The sequence below is a fragment of the Phyllobates terribilis genome, unplaced genomic scaffold (assembly GCF_046119375.1).
Source record: "Phyllobates terribilis strain yellow unplaced genomic scaffold, ASM4611937v1 Scaffold_1__5_contigs__length_1240528914, whole genome shotgun sequence".
Lineage (NCBI taxonomy): Eukaryota > Metazoa > Chordata > Amphibia > Anura > Dendrobatidae > Phyllobates > Phyllobates terribilis.
Window position 1 is genome coordinate 995110218 of NW_027362761.1, and position 23779 is coordinate 995133996.

Genomic DNA, 23779 nt, shown 5'->3' on the forward strand with positions numbered 1-23779 from the left:
TGGGATAAAGAACACAAGGAATGGACATTAGACCAGTGGAAATCTGTGCTTTGGTCTGATGAGTCCAAATTTGAGATCTTTGGTTCCAACCACTGTGTCTTTGTGCGATGCAGAAAAGGTGAACGGATGGACTCTACATGCCTTGTTCCCACCATGAAGCATGGAGGAGGAGGTGTGATGGTGTGGGTGTGCTTTGCTGGTGACACTGCTGGGGATTTATTCAAAATTGAAGGCATACTGAAGCAGCATGGCTACCATAGCATCTTGCAGCGGCATGCTATTCCATCCGGTTTGCGTTTAGTTGGACCATCATTTATTTTTCAACAGGACAATGACCCCAAACACACCTCCAGGCTGTGTAAGGGCTATTTGACCAAGAAGGAGAGTGATTGGGTGCTACGCCAGATGACCTGGCCTCCACAGTCACCAGACCTGAACCCAATCGAGATGGTTTGGGGTGAGCTGGACCGCAGAGTGAAGGCAAAAGAGCCAACAAGTGCTAAGCATCTCTGGGAACGCCTTCAAGATTGTTGGAAGACCATTTCCGGTGACTACCTTTTGAAGCTCATCAAGAGAATGCCAAGAGTGTGCAAAGCAGTCATCAAAGCAAAAGATGGCTACTTTGAAGAACCTATAATATAAGACATATTTTCAGTTGTTTCACACTTTTTTGTTAAGTATATAATTCCACAGGTGTTAATTCATAGTTTTATTGCCTTCAGTGTGAATGTACAATTTTCATAGTCATGAAAATACAGAAAAATCTTTAAATGAGAAGGTGTGTCCAAACTTTTGGTCTGTACTGTATATTCTCCCAGTATTTCGCAGGCATGTCTCCATGTTGTTGGTCAGCTGAGACTAAAATTTAACTCTTTGAATGTCGTAATACACACCATGTTTGCCAAAAGGCACTGCATATCACCCCCATAAAAACCTTATCAACAGTGAAGTTTGGAGGTGTGAATATCATAGTATAGGGCTGTTTTTCAGCATATGGCACTTGCAAACTTTGTATATTTGTCCATTTATCCTTCAATTATATGAAGGAATTCTTGAGAAAAATCTGCCACCATCTACCAGGATGATTTCCCTGTGTCATTTCTCATTACACATAATTTATGAATATCTATGCCTTGATTTCTTTGGATGGGTTGTTACAGACATCTCATGGCAATTTCATTTCAATAGCACCTTTAGAGATATATTCTCTTAGAAAATTGGTGACGCGTTAAATACTTATTTCACCTGCTGTATATATAATTTTTTTTCTTAGTTCTTGGAAAATTAATGTATTAATATGACAGCTGTTTTCCTTGTTTACCCCTTCTGACACTTTTGGTCCTGTCACACATAATTTTCATCCTCTAAAATACCTTGTCATGTTATGATAATGTACATAACATGCAGATCAAGTAACTGGTTTCAGGTACAGTCTAGAAAGAGGCCACAATCACATTCTGAGTTGCACATAGAGATGTATTTTATCTTTGCGAACCTCAAATAAAAGTTCTTTTAGAAGATACTAGGCAGTGAATTCTAAAGATTGGCACTAATGTAAACAATGGTATGCAACACCAGAGCAAAGTTTTAGGAACTTTTACCTACTTTATCTTGAGCTTGTGTCTTTTGCTCATCTGTAGATTGAGGAGGTTAGAAAACTTACAGTATAGACAAGTACATCTGTCTTTGCCGGTCATGGCCCACTTACATGAGCCCACCACCGCTCTTAAAGAACTTTTGATCTGCTGTATACTAGCTGATTAGCGGTCGCTTACTCACCTGTTTAGACAGGCTGATGAACGTTCTATGCACAAAGAACAATGGTTAATAAGATCATTCTTTACAGAGTATCATGTTATCGACAGCATATCATTTGCTTGTATGGGGCGATTCGCTGCTGCAAATGATGATTTTTTTAAGCCTGCTTAAAAATAAATAATCATCTCATGAACAAGTGGTTTGCTAGTTTGAAGATGGACCACTTTGTCTAATACATGTGATGGGCACAAGGGATTTGGTTTTCAGTAGTTGTACTATGCTAGAGAGAAGACCTTACATGATAGAGAGAAAGTAGTTGAACTATATGTGTGATATGAAATAATTAATGCAGGTATGTAGCAAAGGTTTTTGGGGCCACCTTCCAAATTTCAGCGTCAAGAAAACATGAGAAAGTAGATTGACGGACTGTCGGAATACGTTATGCCTCTTCTCATGCATGGTCACACCACAAAGATCACGTTGCATGGGGCCTAAAAAACAGATGAGGCACCAGGGATTGTAACAGGTAGGAGGTGATTCACAGGGCTTTCATACTGTGGCCATTGACCACTAATGTAGCTATTGGACCAGGTTCCTACAAATAGATTCACATCTCTGATGTAAAGACTTCATAAAATTTATGTAATGATCTAAAATACCTGAAAAAGTACAATTCTTCATCCTTTACAGTCTCTTTTCAAGTGGCCTTCAACGCTTAATACCAATTTGTTTTTTCTTCTTTTGTATTATTGGACTATGTAGTATAATAAGTAATTACGTCCTGTATATACTGTTCAGCTTAAAGCGCCACTCATGTCTCTTTTGTTAATTTTTTTTCAAATTTCATTACTGGAGTGGTGCCACTAATGCAAGTTCCCCTGCCCCTGGTAGTAATATACTCACCAGTCGCCATCTGTTCTGTACTGTGGTCGATGTCCAACAGTTGGTGACTTCCCGGATCGCTCCTGTGTTTGCTAGAGCGATCTGGAAGTCACAGCTCAATGTAAGTCTATGAGAACCAGAATGAGGCTCTCAGACTTTCATTGAGCGCTTGTGACCGTTACCTCTGACTTCCGGTCAGTCAGACGTTGCAGTCACAAGGTGGCAGAGTGGGACCATAGTGGCGCCGGGAAGAGTTGAAGATGGCGATTGGCAAGTAAAATAGTAGGGGCAGGCAAATTAGATTAGTGGCACCATATCAGCGCAGATAAGAAAAAAAATGCTGGACTGGTGCCTTGTCTATGCAATTAAGATAAATGCATTTTTTTTATAAATTAATATTTCAACTAGTTTTAAAGACTTTCTTTGTTCTCCTTAGGATTGATATCTTCAAGTATGTCATCTATGGAATAGCAGCTGCCTTCTTTGTCTATGGCATTTTGCTGATGGTAGAAGGATTCTTTACAACTGGTGCCATTAAAGATCTCTATGGAGATTTCAAAATCACAACCTGCGGTAGATGTGTGAGCGCATGGGTATGTTCTTTACATGTAAAATTTCTGTACCATTTCATTTTAAAGTACTAAAAATATTTTAAAAAATATTTATACTACTAAGAACTCTCCAGTCTGGTCATAATTAATGCACCACTCCAGTGTTTTTTTATTGCAGCGCTGAAGTGGTGCTTTAAATCTAAATCCCCTGCCCCCTTTTTGGCGTCTTCATCTGTTATCACCGCTGCTCCTGTCGGTCTCCCGGAGATTGTGACCTGCCAGCTGCTCCAGTGTTTCAAGGAGAGCCGGAGATCATAACTCCTTGTTCTGGCTCTCTCAGACTTGCATGGAGTACTAGTGACGTAGCTTCAGACCTCCAGCTAGTCAGAAGCTGAGCTCAAAAGTTGGTGCCTCGGGACTGAAGCAGCACTGAAAAGCCCATTATCCTCCATGGGGAGGGGAGGGATTAGGAGGACTGAGGAACAAAGAAGGGAACAGATGGACAGAGGCAAACAGAAAAACATTGTGCAGAGCTTTGTAACAAGTGTTACCTCACATCAGAGCTTGCTTCAGATCAGCACAGCTCAGCTCTGCTGCATAAGGTCATCTATGTTGCTGCAGCTCATCTCTGAGCTAAAAAGTGAATGAAGAGCATGAACTCTCCTCTCTATGCTCTTCTGTTTATGGGAGAAATCACTGCAGCTCATCTCCTCCCCCCAAGCTTCCAGTGGCTTGAAAATTGCAGATCCAACAAGCTGAGGGGAAAACTGGTGAGAATGCAGAATATAAGTCACATAATGGCCAGAAATGATGTTATTCCTCATGTACATACACAAAACTGAATAGTTACTTGAAAGCACAGTTACCCTTTAGCTTAAAGAGAACCTGTCATTATGATTTTCTATCCCAAACTAATGTATGTAGAGGCGCTTTAATGCTGAGTAAATCCTTATCTGTGTCGTAGAAATCAGTTTTGGGGTTTTATAAAGAGTCATAGCTGAAATTGTATGCTAATGAGTTACATGTGCAGTGGGCGGGCCCTTCACCTACAGGTCTCCTTCCTCTCTCCCCATCCTCCACCTATTGCCGGATTCTTTTCTCTAGGTCACATGTTCCAGTGACCTGTCAGTCACAGACAGGAGGCAGACAGCGGGAGAGGAAGGAGACCTGTAGGTGCAGGGCTCACCCACTACACTTGCAACTTATTGGCACACTATGGATTTTTCTAAAACAGCAAAATGGATTGCTACATGAAATTTAAGGATTTAATCAGCATTAAAGATTCTCTTTAAAACCTTGATATAGTATTGTGTTTTCAAGTGATAATCCTGCAACCATCATGGATCTCTCCAATGCTTAGTATGGCATGGACAGTTCTGTATAACCTCTGAGATGTACAGAGTTGTTGTACAGCACCCATAGACTTCTAGGCGACTCCATATGCCTCCAGTTTCATATAGAAACGTAAAGGTTTTTTTCGGTCATATTCTGTATGATTGTTACAGAGAGTTATTCCTCTGTTGAAGTTCTGCTTTAAAACACTGGTAGCTGCTACAGTGCTCGCAGCTTCCAGGGAATTAGCCTATATAAATTAACATTTTCATACTAGACTGGACTTTCCCTTGAAGATGATAAAATTGCTGTTTTTTTTTTTTAAAGACAATTTGCTATTGATAGTTAGCCAATTTTTGCTCCTTACGTAGAAGATTTAAAGGGAACCTGTCATTAAATCATGCTGCCTGAATCAGGGACAGCAGGAATCAAAGCTGGCTGTAGGTTGCACTCTTTCTTTGAAATGCTGTAGTGATTCAGTGAAATTGGCAAAAGGACAAAAGGAGAGACTTTAGCCAGGGGCTACACCATTCTAGCAGATTCTCCCTGCCCCACTACAGTTGATTGACAGGTCTCTCCCTATATAAACACGTGAGAGACCTGTCAACCAACTGGAGTGAGGCGTGGAAAAGCTGTCCAGGGGGTGCATCACTCTAGTCAAGTCTCTCCCTATGGTCCCCAGATTTTCAAATTATTTTTTGCCAAAACTGGCTGAAATTGCACAGCCGGGGTTCAGGCAGGACAATTGTACTGACACGGTCCATCTAAGCACTAAATAAATTCTACAGTACTCAGTCTTCTGTGGGGCACAGACAAGAGATAATAGTGTCCTTTTGGCATGTAGTATTTTTGTTTAAAGTAGGTTTCTACTTAAAAAAAAAAAAATGGATCAGTGGAATAGATATATAGCTGTCTATTGGTATAGAATTGGCATCTAGCATGTACATAATGTAAAAGCTATGTACACCAGATGGCACAGTTTGTTTTTTAATGGTATTTGCTTCCCAAATGGCAATCTTCAGAAACATCTTACTATTTTCCTACTGTAAAATTTGTACCAAAAAAATGTAGAGATTGTTGTGCTATTGGTCTGATAGGCGCACTGCATCTGTCTGCTGGCTGATCAGGGCTGACACTACACGCTCCTCTCCACTACCACCCCCTCCCAATACAGTACAATCACAGGTCTCATAGCTGGTGTCCCCAAGTATAGTGGCAGTCACAGTGCACCCCAATATAGCAAACAGTGTCTCCACATACATGTCAACATCCACAATGTCTCAAGATAGCAACAGTGACCCCATGTATAGTTACAGAACCCAGCATATTTCACATCCTAGTCCCTGGATGAATGTTGTCTGAGTAGAAGGCATTACTAGTTGTCGTGCTGCCCCCTGCTGGTTGTACTTGGTATATGTGCTCTATGTAATAAATATGAGCTCATCTAAAGTATTTCATAAATCTGATCTTATATTGCCTGGTTGGAGGGCGCAATGCCAAGATCCTGATATAAAGTGCCTCGCTCACCATCTGACTTAGAGGGGACATTGTTGTCAATTTCAAAACTCCGTCTCGTGTAGTCACTAGATTACAGAATAAATGTCACATACAGACAGGAATCTTTATATCGAGACAGCAGAGAACACACAGCAGAGTCTGCAGGTGAAGGAAGAAGAGATCGCCCATGTAGCCAGTATCCTTGTATAGAGTAGCACAGGGAGTGATGATACTGGGGCCGTATTATAAAATTCTCAAAGCACAAAACTGTTGTGAACTGCATTAAAGGGAGGGTTTTTCAAATTAATGAATAAAGATTGCAACTTAATACATAGGTGGAATGTCAGCAGGTTTTTGCCATGTAATCTGAGTGCAGCACGAACACAACTGATTAGCAGCTTTCTGTCAATGAACAGTGTACAGTGCACTGAAGGCGGCCAATCTGTGGTGTGGGTGGATTCAGACCACTGCTAAATCTGCAGCAGAGAAAACTGAATTTTATCATAACTGCTGCACCCAATAAGCCAAGTGAATCTAGTTCTGTGCCCCAAATTGTGCTGGTAGCAAAAACCTGGTGACAGATTCCCTTTAGATGATCACTATCATTTCACCACACTTTACATAATTCAATTGTTTTATATTTTATCTGATCAGTGAAATATGCGTATTTCTCCATTTATGATCCACTTTTTCTCCACCCTGCCTCCTGAATATATTCACTTTGAAAAAAATAAAACTGCTCAAATTCATATTGGTCAACAAGACAAACTTACTGAGGGGACAAATTACAGCTGCCTATCAAAGTGTATGGAGAGGGGAGGAGGAGGGAGCAGAGTAAAAACCATCGGCTACATGCTAATAAGTGTTTTCCTTCACCACAGAGCTGGATTTACAGATACACTGTTCAGTACTGCTGTATAAGGTCCTTCATGCTGCTGCAGCAGCTTCTGAACATGTGCTACAGAAGCGAGAGCAGGAATCCCGTGTATGTGTGTATGCATGCATGTGTCATAACTACTAAGCCTCTACCAACTAGGTTAGAGACAACTGAATATTAAAAATGGATACTATAGAATGGAAAACTGGTGAAAATGCAGGATACAAGACTAAATTGCCGGAAATCACGTTACTCCTCATGTACACACTCCACGGCTTATTCTGAAAAGTTATTTGAAACAGCCATGCTTTAAGTTAACCACTGCCATGTAAGAATCAAGTTTGTTCATTTTCTAGGGTGTCCATAACTTTTAAATGCTTTAAAAAAATATATACAGTACAGACCAAAAGTTTGGACACACCTAATTTAAAGATTTTTCTGTATTTTCTTGACTATGAAAATTGTACATTCACACTGAAGGCATCAAAACTATGAATTAACACATGTGGAATTATATACTTAACAAAAAAGTGTGAAACAACTGAAAATATGTCTTATATTCTAGGTTCTTCAAAGTAGCCACCTTTTGCTTTGATGACTGCTTTGCACACTCTTGGCATTCTCTTGATGAGCTTCAAGAGGTAGTCACCGGAAATGGTCTTCCAACAATCTTGAAGGAGTTCCCAGAGATGCTTAGCACTTGTTGGCCCTTTTGCCTTCACTCTGCGGTCCAGCTCACCCCAAACCATCTCGATTAGGTTCAGGTCTGATGACTGTGGAGGCCAGTTCATCTGGCGTAGCACCCCATCACTCTCCTTCTTGGTCAAATAGCCCTTACACAGCCTGGAGGTGCGTTTGGGGTCATTGTCCTGTTGAAAAATAAATGATGGTCCAACTAAACGCAAACCGGATGGAATAGCAAGATGCTGTGGAAGCCATGCTAGGTCAGTATGCCTTCAATTTTGAATAAATCCCCAACAGTGTCACCAGCAAAGCACCCCCACACCATCACACCTCCTCCTCCATGCTTCACGGTGGGAACCAGACATGTAGAGTCCATCCGTTCACCTTTTCTGCGTCACACAAAGACACAGTGGTTGGAACCAAAGATCTAAAATTTGGACTCATCAGACCAAAGCACAGATTTCCACTGGTCTAATGTTCATTCCTTGTGTTCTTTAGCCCAAACAAGTCTCTTTTGCTTGTTGCCTGTCCTTAGCAGTGGTTTCCTAGCAGCTATTTTACCATGAAGGCCTGCTGCACAAAGTCTCCTCTTAACAGTTGTTGAAGAGATGTGTCTGCTGCTATAACTCTGTGTGGCATTGACCTGGTCTCTAATCTGAGCTGCTGTTAACCTGTGATTTTTGAGGCTGGTGACTCGGATAAACTTATCCTCAGAAGCAGAGGTGACTCTTGGTCTTCCTTTCCTGGGGCGGTCGTCATGTGAGCCAGTTTCTTTGTAGCACTTGATGGTTTTTGCAACTGCACTTGGGGACACTTTCAAAGTTTGCCCAATTTTTCGGACTGACTGACCTTCATTTCTTAAAGTAATGATGGCCACTCGTTTTTCTTTACTTAGCTGCTTTTTTCTTGCCATAATACAAATTCTAACAGTCTATTCAGTAGGACTATCAGCTGTGTATCCACCAGACTTCTGCACAACACAACTGATGGTCCCAACCCCATTTATAAGGCAAGAAATCCCACTTATTAAACCTGACAGGGCACACCTGTGAAGTGAAAACCATTTCCGGTGACTACCTCTTGAAGCTCATCAAGAGAATGCCAAGAGTGTGCAAAGCAGTCATCAAAGCAAAAGGTGGCTACTTTGAAGAACCTAGAATATAAGACATATTTTCAGTTGTTTCACACTTTTTTGTTAAGTATATAATTCCACATGTGTTAATTCATCGTTTTGATGCCTTCAGTGTGAATGTACAATTTTCATAGTCATGAAAATACAGAAAAATCTTTAAATGAGAAGGTGTGTCCAAACTTTTGGTCTGTACTGTATATATACTTTATTTACACAATTCAATCTAGAATTGTTTTGGATCAAAGTCTCAGCTAAAGCAATATAAACGTTACAATGTGTCACTTCTATACAATTTTGTATACTTCATATTTGTCTGTAAATGAGCAGTGTTGTGATTTTCCGGCATAAATGTTTTGTGAACGTTATTGTTTACATCATAGTTTTTTTTCTGGTGTAGAGATAAGCAGCTCATAGGAGTTAATGTGAATGAAGAATTCTTCACTAATAAAAGTGTGAAAGGTTTTTATTAGCGCTGCAGTAATCGGTACCAAGCACTGTCAGCCGATAGGCAGCAGATTCTAATTAGCAGGAGGACAGATGGAACACAGGAAATAACCCTTATAGAATCCATTTGGCTTCTATACGCAGTGTGATAATACATGATTTGTGCATCAGCCTGCAAACTAGAGATATAGTCCGCAACAGATTTCTAAAAATGACCTGCATCTTCTGACTGTCCAGTTGGACTGGTAAATGAGCACCATGAACAGAGCTTAGATCTAGTACAATGAAAGGGTTGGTAGGTGGATTCTTCTTCATCCATCACTAGTGACAAAAAAAAAGAGGAACTTTATGGATGCAAGGTTTAGGAATGAATTGGTCTGGTTTTACTATAGAATCTTTGAGGATTCCTAGTGGCATAGTAGAGTTATTTTCTAACTATAGGCAGTGATCTATTCCATAAAATGCTCTCTTACAACAGAATCATTCAGTGTTCTATTGAACATATAACATTCTATTGTTCTTTATTTTTTTACTATACTATTTTTTTTATATATTTTCAGAATTGTTTTTCACTTCCATCGCCTACTCCCATTGAAAAATCTCTTTGCCCTACACATGGGTAAATTGTTTTTCCAAGATCACAATATTTACTACTCATTTTGAGGGTTGGCTTTCAATAAGATCTGCAGGCTTGTGACTTTGGCCTTCCCACTAGTGTTGAGGGAGTATGTTCTGTTAACCCTTTCGCCGAGTAACCTCGGGCCGAGCTCCGAGTTTTTACAGCTGCTCGGTGTTATGTTTGAATCACTCCCGTGTGCATGATTTGTGACTGTTTGACAGCTTTATTACATGTGAGGAATGTCTATTTCTTACACATTCCTCACATGTAATAAAGCTGTCAAACAGTTGCAAATCATGCACACGGGAGTGATTCAAACACATCACCGAGCAGCTATAAATACTCGGAGCTCGGCCCGAGCATACTCGGACAGAACATACTCGCTCAACACTACTTCCCACTGATCAGCTGTTCCTTCAGACTGCTGATTTATATTGGCTCAAAGAGTAACGATCCCACCCATGTCATATGGATGACCTGTCAAAAAGATAGCCATCAATATGATCTGAGAAAACGTAATACATGAGCATAACTGCACACTCGCGTTGGGAATACAGGGGAATTGTGACTGCGTTCACAATTTGGTTGTCTGTCACATAAAGTGACTGCTGAAATTTGTCTCGAGATCAAAAAACTCATTTAAATATCATATCTGGCACTTTCTAATCGTAATAAGATGGCTATGCCAACTCCACCACATTCTGTATGTAAAGCAAAAGAGTGAACTTTAGAAAATAGGAAATTCAAGTCTTGCATACATCAGAAGTTCATGTAAAAAATTTTTTTTTAAATTTAGATATGTCACATACAAATCTATAATAGATTAGATGGTGGCCCGATTCTAACGCATGGGGTATTCTAGAATATGTATGGGGCTGTCCGGGCGCGACTAATCAGCGAAGCAGTGTTTAAATGGGTTGTGCACTACTTTAAATTAACCCCCCAATGTATCCCCCCGGGGCCCCTAATGAATTCTGTAATTACTTCATGTTGTCAATACTGCTTGTGACAACATCGCTGACCACGCACAGCCAGCACATAATTCCCCTGGCTGAAGCCGGCTCTTGCTTCCGCTTACATCATGATTATTTGCGGCTGCAGCCAGGGTCTCCTGTTCCGCGTACCATGGTGAATGACGGGCTGTGGGCGGGGTTATCCCCCATCGTGTCACACCCAGCATCCACCGCGCATTCTGTCAATGAATGCTAGCGCCGGTCATCTCCCGGCTTCATCGCCGCTGACCTCCGTGCGGCAGATGAGCCGCTAACGGCCGCCATTTTGTTCTGAAATCCCGCGTCACTGATTGGCCGCGGCCGGACCAATCAGCGACGCGGGATTTCCTGGACGGACAGACAGATGGGATAAGCCGATTATATAGTAGATAGTTACCGGTAGGGAAGAGAATGGCTAACATTTTACTCCCCCACGTCACAATGATAGGAATCTTAACACGTGAGAAGCTGCTTTATGAAAACGTCACGGGGGAGAGGGTGTGTTCATTGATGACTTTTCTTTAGCTGTATAGAGTGACAAAAGTCAAAAGTGTATTTTTAGGTAGAGAAAAAAAACAAACAAAAAACAACAACTACAGGTGAACATTCCATCAGCTTCCAAGCACTTGTCAGTGAGTGTTTTATTAGACCTACGGCCAGGAAGTTGTGATTATACTTTTAGTGGAATAGGGTCCGTTTTCATTTTGCCACCCCCCCCCCCCTTTTACAAAACGAAGGCAAAAAAAAAAAAATAACTTCAAGAAAAACCCTATCTAAATTGACACATTACAGGCAAAGGTTTTAAAGTTAAAACATGACATTTAGCATTGTGTCTACATTTAACAGTGAAATGTTATAAATGTCTTCTTGAGATAGCAAGTTAGCCTATAAAGGGATCTTGAAAAGTTATTAGTGGGACACTATCCCTTTAAAAGAAAACAAAACACCATACTGTATATATTACTATAATCTGCCCACTGCTCCAGTGCTGCCCCTCCAATAGTCTCTGCCACAATGAAATCGATGTTCTCAGCCACCTGACTCTCCAGGCACTTTGTGGCCTCAAATGTCAGATCACCTGTGGTCGGGATGTCATCTCTTACAATCTGGCAGAAACCATTGATGCCGAAGCGCTAGAGCATGAGGCAGTGGTAAGTATGGCTTTTTTTCTTTTATAGAGATTGCTTACCAATGGTAATCTTAATAATCCAGCAGAAAATCCTTAGAAGCCTAACTTTGTCTCAATGGGCATTAAATTGCTATTAACAGCAATGTATTTAAAAATATGTCTTCCCATTGGTAACTTTACAGAAGTACTTCTAGTAAAAATTGTATTCACTAGTCCCATATCAATGAGTATGTAGCTTAGTGTGGATGTATTTAATCTCTTACCAATCACCCTCTTTCGATTCTAATCCTCTTTTGTTCTACGCAAGTGTGAAGATGACTAACCAAGTCTTTTATATGGACTGCAAGTAGCTATGCAATAGCAAGAGTGCCAGTCCCAGTGCTAGTTTTAGGATTACATTGGAAAAGCAAATACAGGTGCACACAGGAGGTTGAGTGTGATCTGGCAGATCTCCTGCACAATAGGGTTTAAACCTTGCAATTGCAAAGTATAACTGTACTTTTCCCAAATTTTACCAACAAAATATTCATATAGCACATAATATGTAACCAGGTTAGGAACATAAGAGTAAAAAATTATCCCTACATGTGAAAAAAAATGGGAAACTAAGGTGGAGGACTCCTATTAACTGTTAGAACAAAAAAACAACAACACACAAACGCACACACACTTGGAGTAGCCACAAACCACCAAAGGAATTTTAAAAGGATTTTTATTAAGACATATTAAAATTTTGCATTACATGTATATTGTTACCTAATAAGGAGGTAAGAACATGGAGGACTGTCAATAGGCAGCGAAACCCATAAGAGAGGCATTAATTACATTACTCAGGTGCAAAGATAACATATATAAAAAAATATAAATTATATAATTCATGAAAAATATGACCATGAATTATTTCTATGTATTATTTACCACTGCACCTGAGTCTAATGTAATTTATGCCTCCCCTATGGGTGTCACGGTCCATGGACAGTCCTCCATGTTCTTTCCTACTTATTGGAGTACAATATACAGTGCCTACAAGTAGTATTCAACCCCCTGCAGATTTAGCTGGTTTGATAAGATGCAAATAAGTTAGAGCCTTCAAACTGCAAACGAGAGTAGGTTTTATGAACAGAAGCATAAATCTTACAAACCAAAAAGTTATGTTGCTCAGTTGAATTTTATTAAATTTTAAACATAAAAGTGTGGGTCAATTATTATACAACCCCTATGTTTAATATTTTGTGGAATAACCCTCGTTTGCAATTACAGCTAATAATCGTCTTTTATAAGACCTGATCAGGCCGGCACAGGTCTGTGGAGTTATCTTGGCCCACTCCTCCATGCAGATCTTCTCCAAGTTATCTAGGTTCTTTGGGTGTCTCATGTGGACTTTATTCTTGAGCTCCTTCCACAAGTTTTCAATTGGGTTAAAGGTCAGGAGACTGACTAGGCCACTCCAACACCTTGACTTTTTCCCTCTTGAACCAGGCCTTGGTTTTCTTGGCTGTGTGCTTTGGGTCGTTGTCTTGTTGGAAGATGAAATTACGACCCATCTTAAGATCCTTGATGTAGGAGCGGAGGTTCTTGGCCAAAATCTCCAGGTAGGCCGTGCTATCCATCTTCCCATGGATGCGGACCAGATGGCCAGGCCCCTTGGCAGAGAAACAGCCCCACAGCATGATGCTGCCACCACCATGCTTGACTGTAGGGATGGTATTCTTGGGGTCGTATGCAGTGCCATCCAGTCTCCAAACGTCACGTGTGTGGTTAGCACCAAAGATCTCGATCTTGGTCTCACCAGACCATAGAACCTTGAACCAGTCTGTCTCAGAGTCCTCCAAGTGATCATGAGCAAACTGTAGACGAGCCTTGACATGACGCTTTGAAAGTAAAGGTACCTTACTGGCTCGTCTGGAACGGAGACCACTGCGGTGGAGTACGTTACTTATGGTATTGACTGAAACCAATGTCCCCACTGCCATGAGATCTTCCCGGAGCTCCTTCCTTGTTGTCCTTGGGTTAGCTTTGACTCTTCGGACAAGCCTGGCCTCGGCACGGGAGGACACTTTTAAAGGCTGTCCTGGCCGTGGAAGGCTAACAGTAGTTCCATAAGCCTTCCACTTACGGATGATGCTCCCAACAGTGGAAACAGGTAGGCCCAACTCCTTGGAAAGGGTTTTGTACCCCTTGCCAGCCTTGTGACCCTCCACGATCTTGTCTCTGATGGCCTTGGAATGCTCCTTTGTCTTTCCCATGTTGACCATGTCTGAGTGCTGTTCACAAGTTTGGGGAGGGTCTTAAATAGTCAGAAAAGGCTGGCAAAAGAGATCTTTAATCCACACATGTGAAGCTCATTATTCTTGGTGCCTGAACTACTTCTTAATACTTTTGGGGGACCAAACAGAATTCTTGTGGTTTGAGGGGTTGAATAATAAATGACACTCTGAATTAACTTTTAACGTTTTTAAAAAAACAAACAAAAACAAAATTTGCTGCAGTGCATTTCCCACTTCCAGGCGGATCTACAGTACAATTGTCACAATGCCAAGTTAATTCCGCATGGGTCAACCAGCTAAATCTGCAGGGGGTTGAATACTACTTGTAGGCAGTGTTTTTTCATTCTAACAATTTTAACTAATTTTGCATAAATCAATATCACATATGAATATAAGAAACTTTGGAATATATCTTATTAGAAAATAATGTGCTTTCTCCACTAATGAGCCACTTTTTCCCCCTAACATCTCTCTCCTAAACTAGTCATTCAATATAAAAAAAAAAACAAAACATCTTGCCCAAAACAAGATGGGCTGCCAGTACAGTGGGGTGCCATGTCACACGACATTAAAATCTATGGAGAGGGTATGGGGGAGGAGAACATAGCTTCTAGCTAGGTAATCCCACTACTGTATTCACAGCCACGCAGCTCAGTACTGCTGTACAATTTTATTCTGTTACCTCTGTCTGTGCTACCAAAGGGAAATGAGCAGGAATGCCTCCGAGTTATATGATGTCTCCCATACACTAAACACAGTCTCCCCCCACCAGCTCAGAGTCAATAGCAAATTACAGATAGAGCCTGCAGAGGGGGAAATTGGTGAAAAATTCAGAATATAAGAGACTGTATAATTCCCAGAACATGTTGTTGTTCCTCAAACACCCATGCCAGCTTACTCTGAAAGAATAGTTCCCCTTTAACCACATCCACACTAAACTACAAACATATTGTAAGTGATTAGGGAATAACATTTTCACCAAAGTGCTTTTTAATAACAGTGGAAAACCCCTTTTATTGCATATTGGCTTAATTTCCCAGTCATGAGGATACTATAACATTGTCATTTACAATACTAAAAACACAAGCCTAATATAATGAAATGGCATTTTATATATGTGAGCTCTAATAATGTGTTTGCTTATTTTTTAGTTTATTATGCTGACATACCTCTTCATGCTAGCCTGGCTTGGTGTCACAGCATTCACCTCCCTACCAGTCTACATGTACTTCAATATTTGGACCGTTTGCCGAAATGCTACATTAGTCAATGAAGCTAACTTTTGTTTGGATCTTCGCCAATTTGGTATGTCATGATTAGATTTTATTACAATACATTTGTATAATATACAACACTGGTCATGTTATAAGTGAAATTTAAAAATAGAGCATGAAAGGGATGGAAAATGGGATTCATGTGTAACCTTAAAGGGGATTGTCCAGTTCTCTAATAAAAGTCTCCAGTCACTATGTGATCACAAACTTCTGAATCCTTACAGTGTGCGCACTGCACACTGTTAGGATTCTCCGGTATTGCCGGCAAGAGGAGGTGGTGGCTTTGCATACATGCAGTCATGGGATGACTATATGTACTCGGTCTCACTCAATATAAGGGAGTTGAGTGAGGCCAAGCTTGTCTAGTCGCAATGTGACTGAAAGTGTTCAAATTGGTAACAAGAGTATCCTGACAGTGTGCAGGATTCAGAAGTCTGCAGTTTTTTTTTTTGTTTGTTTTTTTTTTTAAGAAGACTGGACAAACCCTTTAGGCTGTGTGCCCACGTAGCGTTTTTCAAGCGTATATGCTGCGGAATTTCCGCAGCGTAAACGCTTGAAAAACGCATGTATATCCGCACCCCATGGTCCCCAATGGCATTCCGCAATGTCAATGCCCATGCTGCGGATTTTTCCGCAGCGTATATGCTGCGGTCAAAAATCCGCAGCATGTTCATTAATTTTGCGGAAGCGCAGCGGAATCAATGTGCGGATGGTACCCAAGTCTGGATGAGAGGAGACTCTCATCCAGACCTGGGTACCAAAGAACCTGTAAAAAAAAGAATAAAATAAAGTTTATACTTATCTTCTGATGTTTTCCCTCCGTCGCGCTGTTGTCTGAAGGACCTGCCACGTCATTGAGTCATGTGACCCACCACATGACTCAATGACGTCACCGCAGGTCCTGCACACAACAGCGTGAGCCGCTCAAGACTCCGGACGGGGCAGAGAATGCATCGGAAGGTGAGTATAAAGTTTATTTTTTTATTTTTTACCATTCTGAACAAGTTGTCAAGCACTTTTCCAAGTGATGCTTGGAGAAGTGCTTGATAACCCGCATGCGGAAATGCATGCAAAGACGCCTCACAAACGCTTCAACCTGGCGGGAAAACCGCATGTAATATCTGCATGCGATTTTCCCGCCAGGGAGAAGCGTAAAAAATATGCTTCAGGTCCGCAACGTGGGCACATAGCCTAAAGGATATGTTCAGATTAGCTCTTACCGGTTCTCTGTTGTCTGCATCTTGAGGGCAAGAATAAACTACAGTGCTGTCCACACTCTACTATTATATTGCATGAGCACCTAGCATTTTATTACATTTGTATTTTATTCTCGGTTTATGTTTTATACTTTGTATATTGGCTCATAATAATCTATCCCATTTAATTGCATTGCTGCAGTAGGATCATTAGTGTATTTTGCACAGAGAGACATTGTTGCTATTAGTTTTGCAGCTGCTTTCTTCTATGCTATTACTTCCATGTATTTTATTTATTTTTAAATCATTTTAAAATATATTACAGAAATATGTTAATTCTCTCGCTGCCAAGCAATGATGGGGCAGGGTTATGTAGAGCTCATCAATATGGAGCACTACATGGCAGCAGGTTTACTAGTACTCTAGTCATGACCTCCTGCTGATAACAGTGATTTTATAAAATCTGCATCAAGCAGCCCAGTAAGTGACACATCGTTGGAATCAGTATCTCCGTCTCTACGTTATGTTGCTCTCTGAATCAGTGGCAAGAAACTGGTGATGTATTACCTTCAAATGACACACCAATGGCAGAAATTAGTGTAAGCCTCAGATTTCTGCTGCAGATCCTCTTGTGAAATACATGTAGGCAAATCCTTAACATGTGAACATAGTATAATGATTTATTGGCAGATTTGTTTTTGAAATGTCTGCAACTAAAAACATGTTCCATACATCTGGTGCGACTTCTGCAACTTGTGCATAGATTTATACAAACCTAATGTAGAAATTTCTGCAGCAAGTCTGCTGTTTGTTAATACACTCAATGGCATAGGAAAAAAAATAGATTATGAGCATACTAAACCTACAGCAACATCTACTGATTTTATGAAATGCTGATACTTTTTACATTTGTGTGCTAAAAACAGGCACCAGATTATCAGATTTTCCAGATTACCACCTGAACGATTAAATATTAATAAAGGAACAAAAACAGATGATCCAACTTCTGCAAGCAAAGCCCACAAAACTCATCCTCATGAATAAAACAGATTAAATGTGTTAATTTGTTGGAATATCTCATTATCCACAATCTGAAAAAAAATCTTAAATAATAAATGAATTCTTAGTATTTTGTAACCACAAAATCACCAAGAATCCAGAATTGTTCCTGCAGAGCAGATCTAATGACAGATTATAGTCCTCCCCGTTTTTCTTTAATATGTCTTTTTCAATAGTTGGGTCACAGCTGAGCTTTGTCTTCCTGGCGCTCCAGTCCAGCGTCCCCTGATAAGGGCAGGAGCATATTTCTTTTCTCTGGTGTTTCGGTGCAGTTGCCTTTGTTGATTTAGTTTTAAGGTCAGGAGTTCCCGTGAACATTATTATAACTCTTTGTTCATTTCAGATTTAGACGGATTTTATTACTAACCGATGATTACACATACTTGTAGGAGATATATTTTTATAGCGAGGCAAGCTGCACCCCAGTATATCACAGCAGAGCAGGGTCAAAGCTTTACACTTGTCACAGGCATCATTGTAGAATAACTAGTCTGTTTTATATATTACTATACATATATATTGTTCCATCTGATTGGATTATACTTACATTTTAAAGGGATCCTCCCAGCAGGTTTTTAGATTCCAAACTAACGTCATCTATATAGAGTCCCTCTAATGTAAATCAGCCGCAAGTGCAAGGAGTTGGCCCTACACCAGGTCTCTGACCGCTCTCCCTCTGCACTGCTGGCCTCCTGTAAGTAACTGACAGGTCACTCCATTCTTATCTGCTCCCCTGCACTAGATCTCGCGCAAGCACCATCATAAAAGGGAGTAACACAAGTGCAGATTAATAGTTCATCTCACAATGACATCAGGCTCTTACTGGGCATACATAGTAGAATTCTGTGTGCTTTAAAACAAGAGAACGAACACCCACTAATGGTCCCATTGTCAATTCAAAGATTCAACCAGGGGACCTTTTGTCAGTGTTGGACTGAAAAGAATACTTTGAGCATCAAGGAGCACTGAAGGAGATACACAATAGATTCAATTAAATTTGGCAGACACCAGTAAAAATACTTCGGTTACGTGCCTGGTGTGCCAAGCTCTAATAATCCCACTGAGACAGAAGTTCCTTGGACCCATCAGATGAAATAATTCTAAGTGCTCTTGTTCTACATAGAACATGTGCATTTCAAATGGATTGTAGGTTATTTTATGGTGGCTACACAAATAGCAAAGTTTTGTCCTCTTCAAATTAATTTTTCAACAGCCCTTTGTCTACTGGTACTCTGGTGGGCTAGCCCAACCATGTTTGGCATCCAACACAAGAGAGCAGTATTTTCCTAAGGCATTAATATTTTGTTAAAACATGCAGGATAGTACAAAAATCTCAGCTGTGCTGCCCCTCCCCCCACACTGACTGCTGTGATCTTATCTGAAAGAGGTTAGTCATCTGTGATAGATAAAATATGTTGTAAACCATTCAGCTTCAGATGTATAGATTTATAGACTTCCGTTGTTAAAGCCCATAGTTTATTGGTACGATTAAAACATGAAGATAGTTTTCTAACGCAAATTGTAACTCATTTCAAACGATGGAGCATTCCTAGTCTTGGATATTAGCTATGCTAATCAAATGTATCAATTAGACTCCCCCTTAAACGTTCATCTTATACAAATGAGTCTGCTTACTGGGCCTTGTTGACAACTGAGATGTGCCAAGATGGCACACTACAGTCTTCTGGTCTGGAGTCTGATACATATTGCCACTAAATAAACCCTTCCATGTTGGCATTTTATCCTTTTGTTTTAATGCCTCCTGTCAGGGACGGCACCGGCAGGATCACACAATATCCCACCGCTGCCACCAATTTGTCAGGGAATCCTATCCACACACAGTCAGGACGACACCGGGGAGATCACACAATCTCACAGCGCCGTCACGCTGTCCGTATTTCATCCGGAGTCGCGAGCACGCGATCCAGACTACTCTCTACGTAGGTATCGGTAAGCGACCAGTGAGCGTATGGCTCAACACCCTGGGTTCCACAGCCTGGAATCCGTGTTTAACGCCCTCCGTACGGTCACTGTCAGCTTTATGATAGCCCAATTATTAATACTCTGCCACCACCGGCCGAGTTTTAAATATAATACAGGCCTGGCCGGACGCCTGCGTTTTGATAGCGTATATGGCTTCGGGGGAGGGAACGATTACAGAACAAAAGAAACCGAACTATTAAATTTTATATTTAATCCAAAAGGGAGGCAGTGTTTAGGAAAAATATATACAAGGATGTTACAAAGGGGACATTAAAATACATAAGCAGATACATAAAATAAAACAGGATAAAAAGTGAAACTTACACTATAAGGTTCGCTGCGACGACTCAATATAGGTGGAGGAGGGGCTCCCCGGTTGGAATATGCTGTTCTTGAACAGGACCCGTTGCTTATAATTCTTATTCCCCCCTGGCAATGAGTGCTCCTGTCTTCTCCATAGATTCTTTTAAACCTAAGGGAGATCTGGCCACACGCCCCTTGTGGTGACATCATGTGGGCCGGTCTCCAGCCTGTACATTTTTATTAGAAACACTAACTTCTGCGATAACTCATCGCCCGTTGATCGCAGAAGCTTGCAGACTACGCCATTTTTTTCCTTATGATTTTATCTTTATTTTGATATCACACATCCCATAGCTGCAGTCTGCCATTCTGGTGTTTTTGCGCTGCAGCTCCCTGATTTTGGTTACAGCCCTGGAAAAGTACCTACACATTCCTGGGCTGATTTGGTCACTACCCATTTGGGTCTCGTTATTGCCAGACGTATGGAACTTATAATATCTCATAATTCATATCGGAGTCATCATGTCCGCAAATTCCCCTTTGAAGCTCGGGAAGCAGCTTCAACAGTTACACGCAAATCAGTGCAAGCCTGCATTTTAATTACCTCCTGCGTCTTTCAGGGACAAGATGCTTACTTCCTAATGTAAGTTATAACACTCCTTCGCTGGTCGTATTTGCATAAACTATTTACCAGGCGTGGGTTAATTGGGGCTTTTGTGCTGAGCAGAAGGGGAATAAGGGAGGGGGGTGATCATCTATGTCAGGCAGATATGGGAGAACATTTTCCTGATATTAATATTTTCCTGACACCTCCCTTTTCATAATTTAAACAAGTGCTTCCGTCAAAGTTTTAACCTCTTAATAAATTGCAATTATTATATAACACTGTGTAGTTACAATTGGAAATTTCGCCTTTCTACCCAGTAAATTATTCTCTTTTCGACGTAGAAAAAGGAAGTCTCTTTTCCCTGCATTTATCATTACCCTCTTCAACTCTTGACGTAGATGCTTCCCCCCCCCCCCCCTTCCGACTTTGCATTGATGGCTCATGCAGGGAAAATTTACAACTGTACTCGGGGGTGTAGGTCAAAGCTGCATAGAAGGAGTCAGCTAGTAAGTTTTTAATCACTTGATGTGATAGACCAAATGGAAGAGAGAAGAAAAGGCAAAATGAGCAATTGTAAGTACACAGTGCTATATAATATGATGATTGTAATATATTAAGAGGATAAAAACTTTGGTGGGAGGAGGCGTGCTTCTGTTGTGTTTTTTAATAAAATCAGAAAATGCAAAGTTCCTTCATACAATTGAGCTCATTTACCTTTTTTTTTTTTTTTTTTTAAAGGTATTGTTACTATTGGTGAGGAGAAAAAATTGTGTACCCCATCTGAAACCTTCCTGAGGATGTGTGAATCTACTGATGTGAGTAATACAATGCTACTTGCATACATTTTACACTTTATTATTTTCTTACCAAGGCTGTTATGCTTAATAATAGTCAACAGTACTAAACCACAGCTCTGTGTGCAAAAACAGACTTGATAAAGTGAGGAAAGTAAAACAATAGGATTCAAGTAAGTACTCAATATTTGCTATAGACGATCTTCTATGCTTGAAATATTAACATCTTCAAAAATGTTAAAAATCTGCCAATTACTGTAATCATGCAGTATCTCAATAGCCCATAAATTGTAGTAATAAGATTGCTTTCCAGAATCTTAAATGGCAACTCTGATCTATCAAAACTTTCAATGTTTCTTTAACTTATAGGGCTTCAATTCTGGCCAACCCCTTCTTAAATGCTAAAATTCTCTAGATAAAATAAAGCAACAACACACTCTCACCTCACAGACCAGTGCCATTCCGGCGATGTTACTGTTGTTTCTCCAACCTTGAAAGTGCCATCTGACAGCAATGTCAAAGCTGAAGCCGATCAGCAGCCACTGATTGGCTGCAGTTGTCACATGACTGACTCAGTAGCCACTGATCCACTGCATTCTTTATGGATCCACCTGAAGGAAGTGTCACTCTATAATCATGTATCTGACAATTTCATGTGACCTTGGAGATACAGCGCAAACATCGATGAAACAGCACTAATCCAGGAGGTGTTTTTTTTTTTTCTGGCACTTCAGCATTTAACCCCTTCGCAACCCTGTGACTTTCCATTTTTGCATTTTTTGTTTTTTGCTCCCCTTGTTCCCAGAGCCATAGCTTTTTTATGTTTTAGTCAATATGGCTGTGTGAGGGCTTATTTTTTGCGGGACGAGTTGTACTTTTGAACGACATTACTGGTTTTACCATATCGTGTACGGGAAAAAAATTCCAAGTGCGGTGAAATTGCAAAAAAAGTGCAATACCACAGATTTTTTATTTTATATTTTTTTTATTTTTTTTACCACGTTCACTGAATGCTTAAACTGACCTGCCATTATTATTCTCCAGGTCACTAGGAGTTCGTAGACAAACATGTATAGGTTCTTTTTTATTTAAGTGGTGAAAAAAAAGGCGCCATTTTCCAAGACCCGTAGCGTCTCCATTTTTCGGGATCTGGGGCCGGGTGAGGGCTTATTTTTTGTGTGCCGAGCTGAAGTTTTTATGGATACCATTTTGGGGTAGATCCGATGTTTTGATTGCCCGTTATTGCATTTTATTGCAATGTTGCGGCGACCAAAAAACGTAATTATGGGGCTTAGAATTTCTCGTTACGCAGTTTACCGATCGGATTAATTTATTTTTTTTTTATATTGATAGATCGGGCGATTCTGAACGCGGCGATACCAAATGTGTATATGGGTTGTTTTTTTATTATTTTATTTTGAATGGGGCGAAAGGGGGGTGATTTAACCCCTTAAGCCCCGGAGCATTTTTCGTTTTTGCATTTTCGTTTTTGCTCCCCTTGTTCCCAGAGCCATAGCGTTTTTATTTTTTGGTCAATATGGCCATGTAAGGGCTTATTTTTTGTGGGACGAGTTGTACTTTTCAACGCCATTACTAGTTTTATCATATCCTGTACGGGAAAACGGGAAAAAAATTCCAAGTGCGGTAAAATTGCAAAAAAAGTGCAATACCACAGTTGTTTTTTATTTATTTTTTTTACCATGTTCACTGAATGCTAAAACTGACCTGCCCTTCTTATTCTACAGGTCATTACGAGTTCATAGACACCAAACATGTATAGGTTCTTTGATATTTAAGTAATGAAAAAAAATTCCAAAATTTGGTAAAAAAAAAAATAAAAAAATAGCGCCATTTTCTAAGACCCGTAGCGTCTCCATTTTTCGTGATCTGGGGCTGGTTGATGGCTTATTTTTTGTGTGCCAGGCTGACGTTTTTATTGATAACATTTGGGGTAGATCCGATGTTTTGATCGCCCGTTATTGCATTTTATTGCAATTTTGCGGCGACCAAAAAACGTAATTCTGGCGTTTAGAATTTTTTTCTCGCTACGCCGTTTACCGATCGGAATAATTCTTTTTTTATATTGATAGATCGGGCGATTCTGAACGCGGCGATACCAAATATGTGTATGTGGTTTTTTTTTTATATATTTTATTTTGAATGGGGCGAAAGGGGGGTGATTTAAACTTTTATATTTTTTTATTTTTTTTTATATTTTTAAAAACTTTTTTTTTTTTACTTTTTGCATGCTTCTATAGTCTCCATAGGAGACTAGAAGCAGCAACTATCCGATCGCCTCTGCTACATACAGGGGATGAGCAGGTCCCCTGCATGCAGCAGAAATGGTCCTGTGCTATGAGCGCCGACCACTAGGTGGCGCTCATAGCGACAAGATCATG

General features: G+C 40.4%; 1 protein-coding gene across 2 annotated transcripts in view; it reads left to right on the plus strand.

The window, feature by feature from the left end:
- GPM6A (glycoprotein M6A) overlaps positions 1–23779 on the plus strand; it is a 411434-nt gene that overhangs the window by 358064 nt on the left and 29591 nt on the right. For both annotated transcript variants that reach the window (XM_073643811.1, XM_073643801.1), the window contains exons 3-5: positions 3077–3233; positions 15316–15469; positions 21325–21401. In XM_073643811.1, the coding sequence (XP_073499912.1) occupies positions 3077–3233; positions 15316–15469; positions 21325–21401 (388 nt within the window). The remainder of the gene's footprint in view (positions 1–3076; positions 3234–15315; positions 15470–21324; positions 21402–23779) is intronic.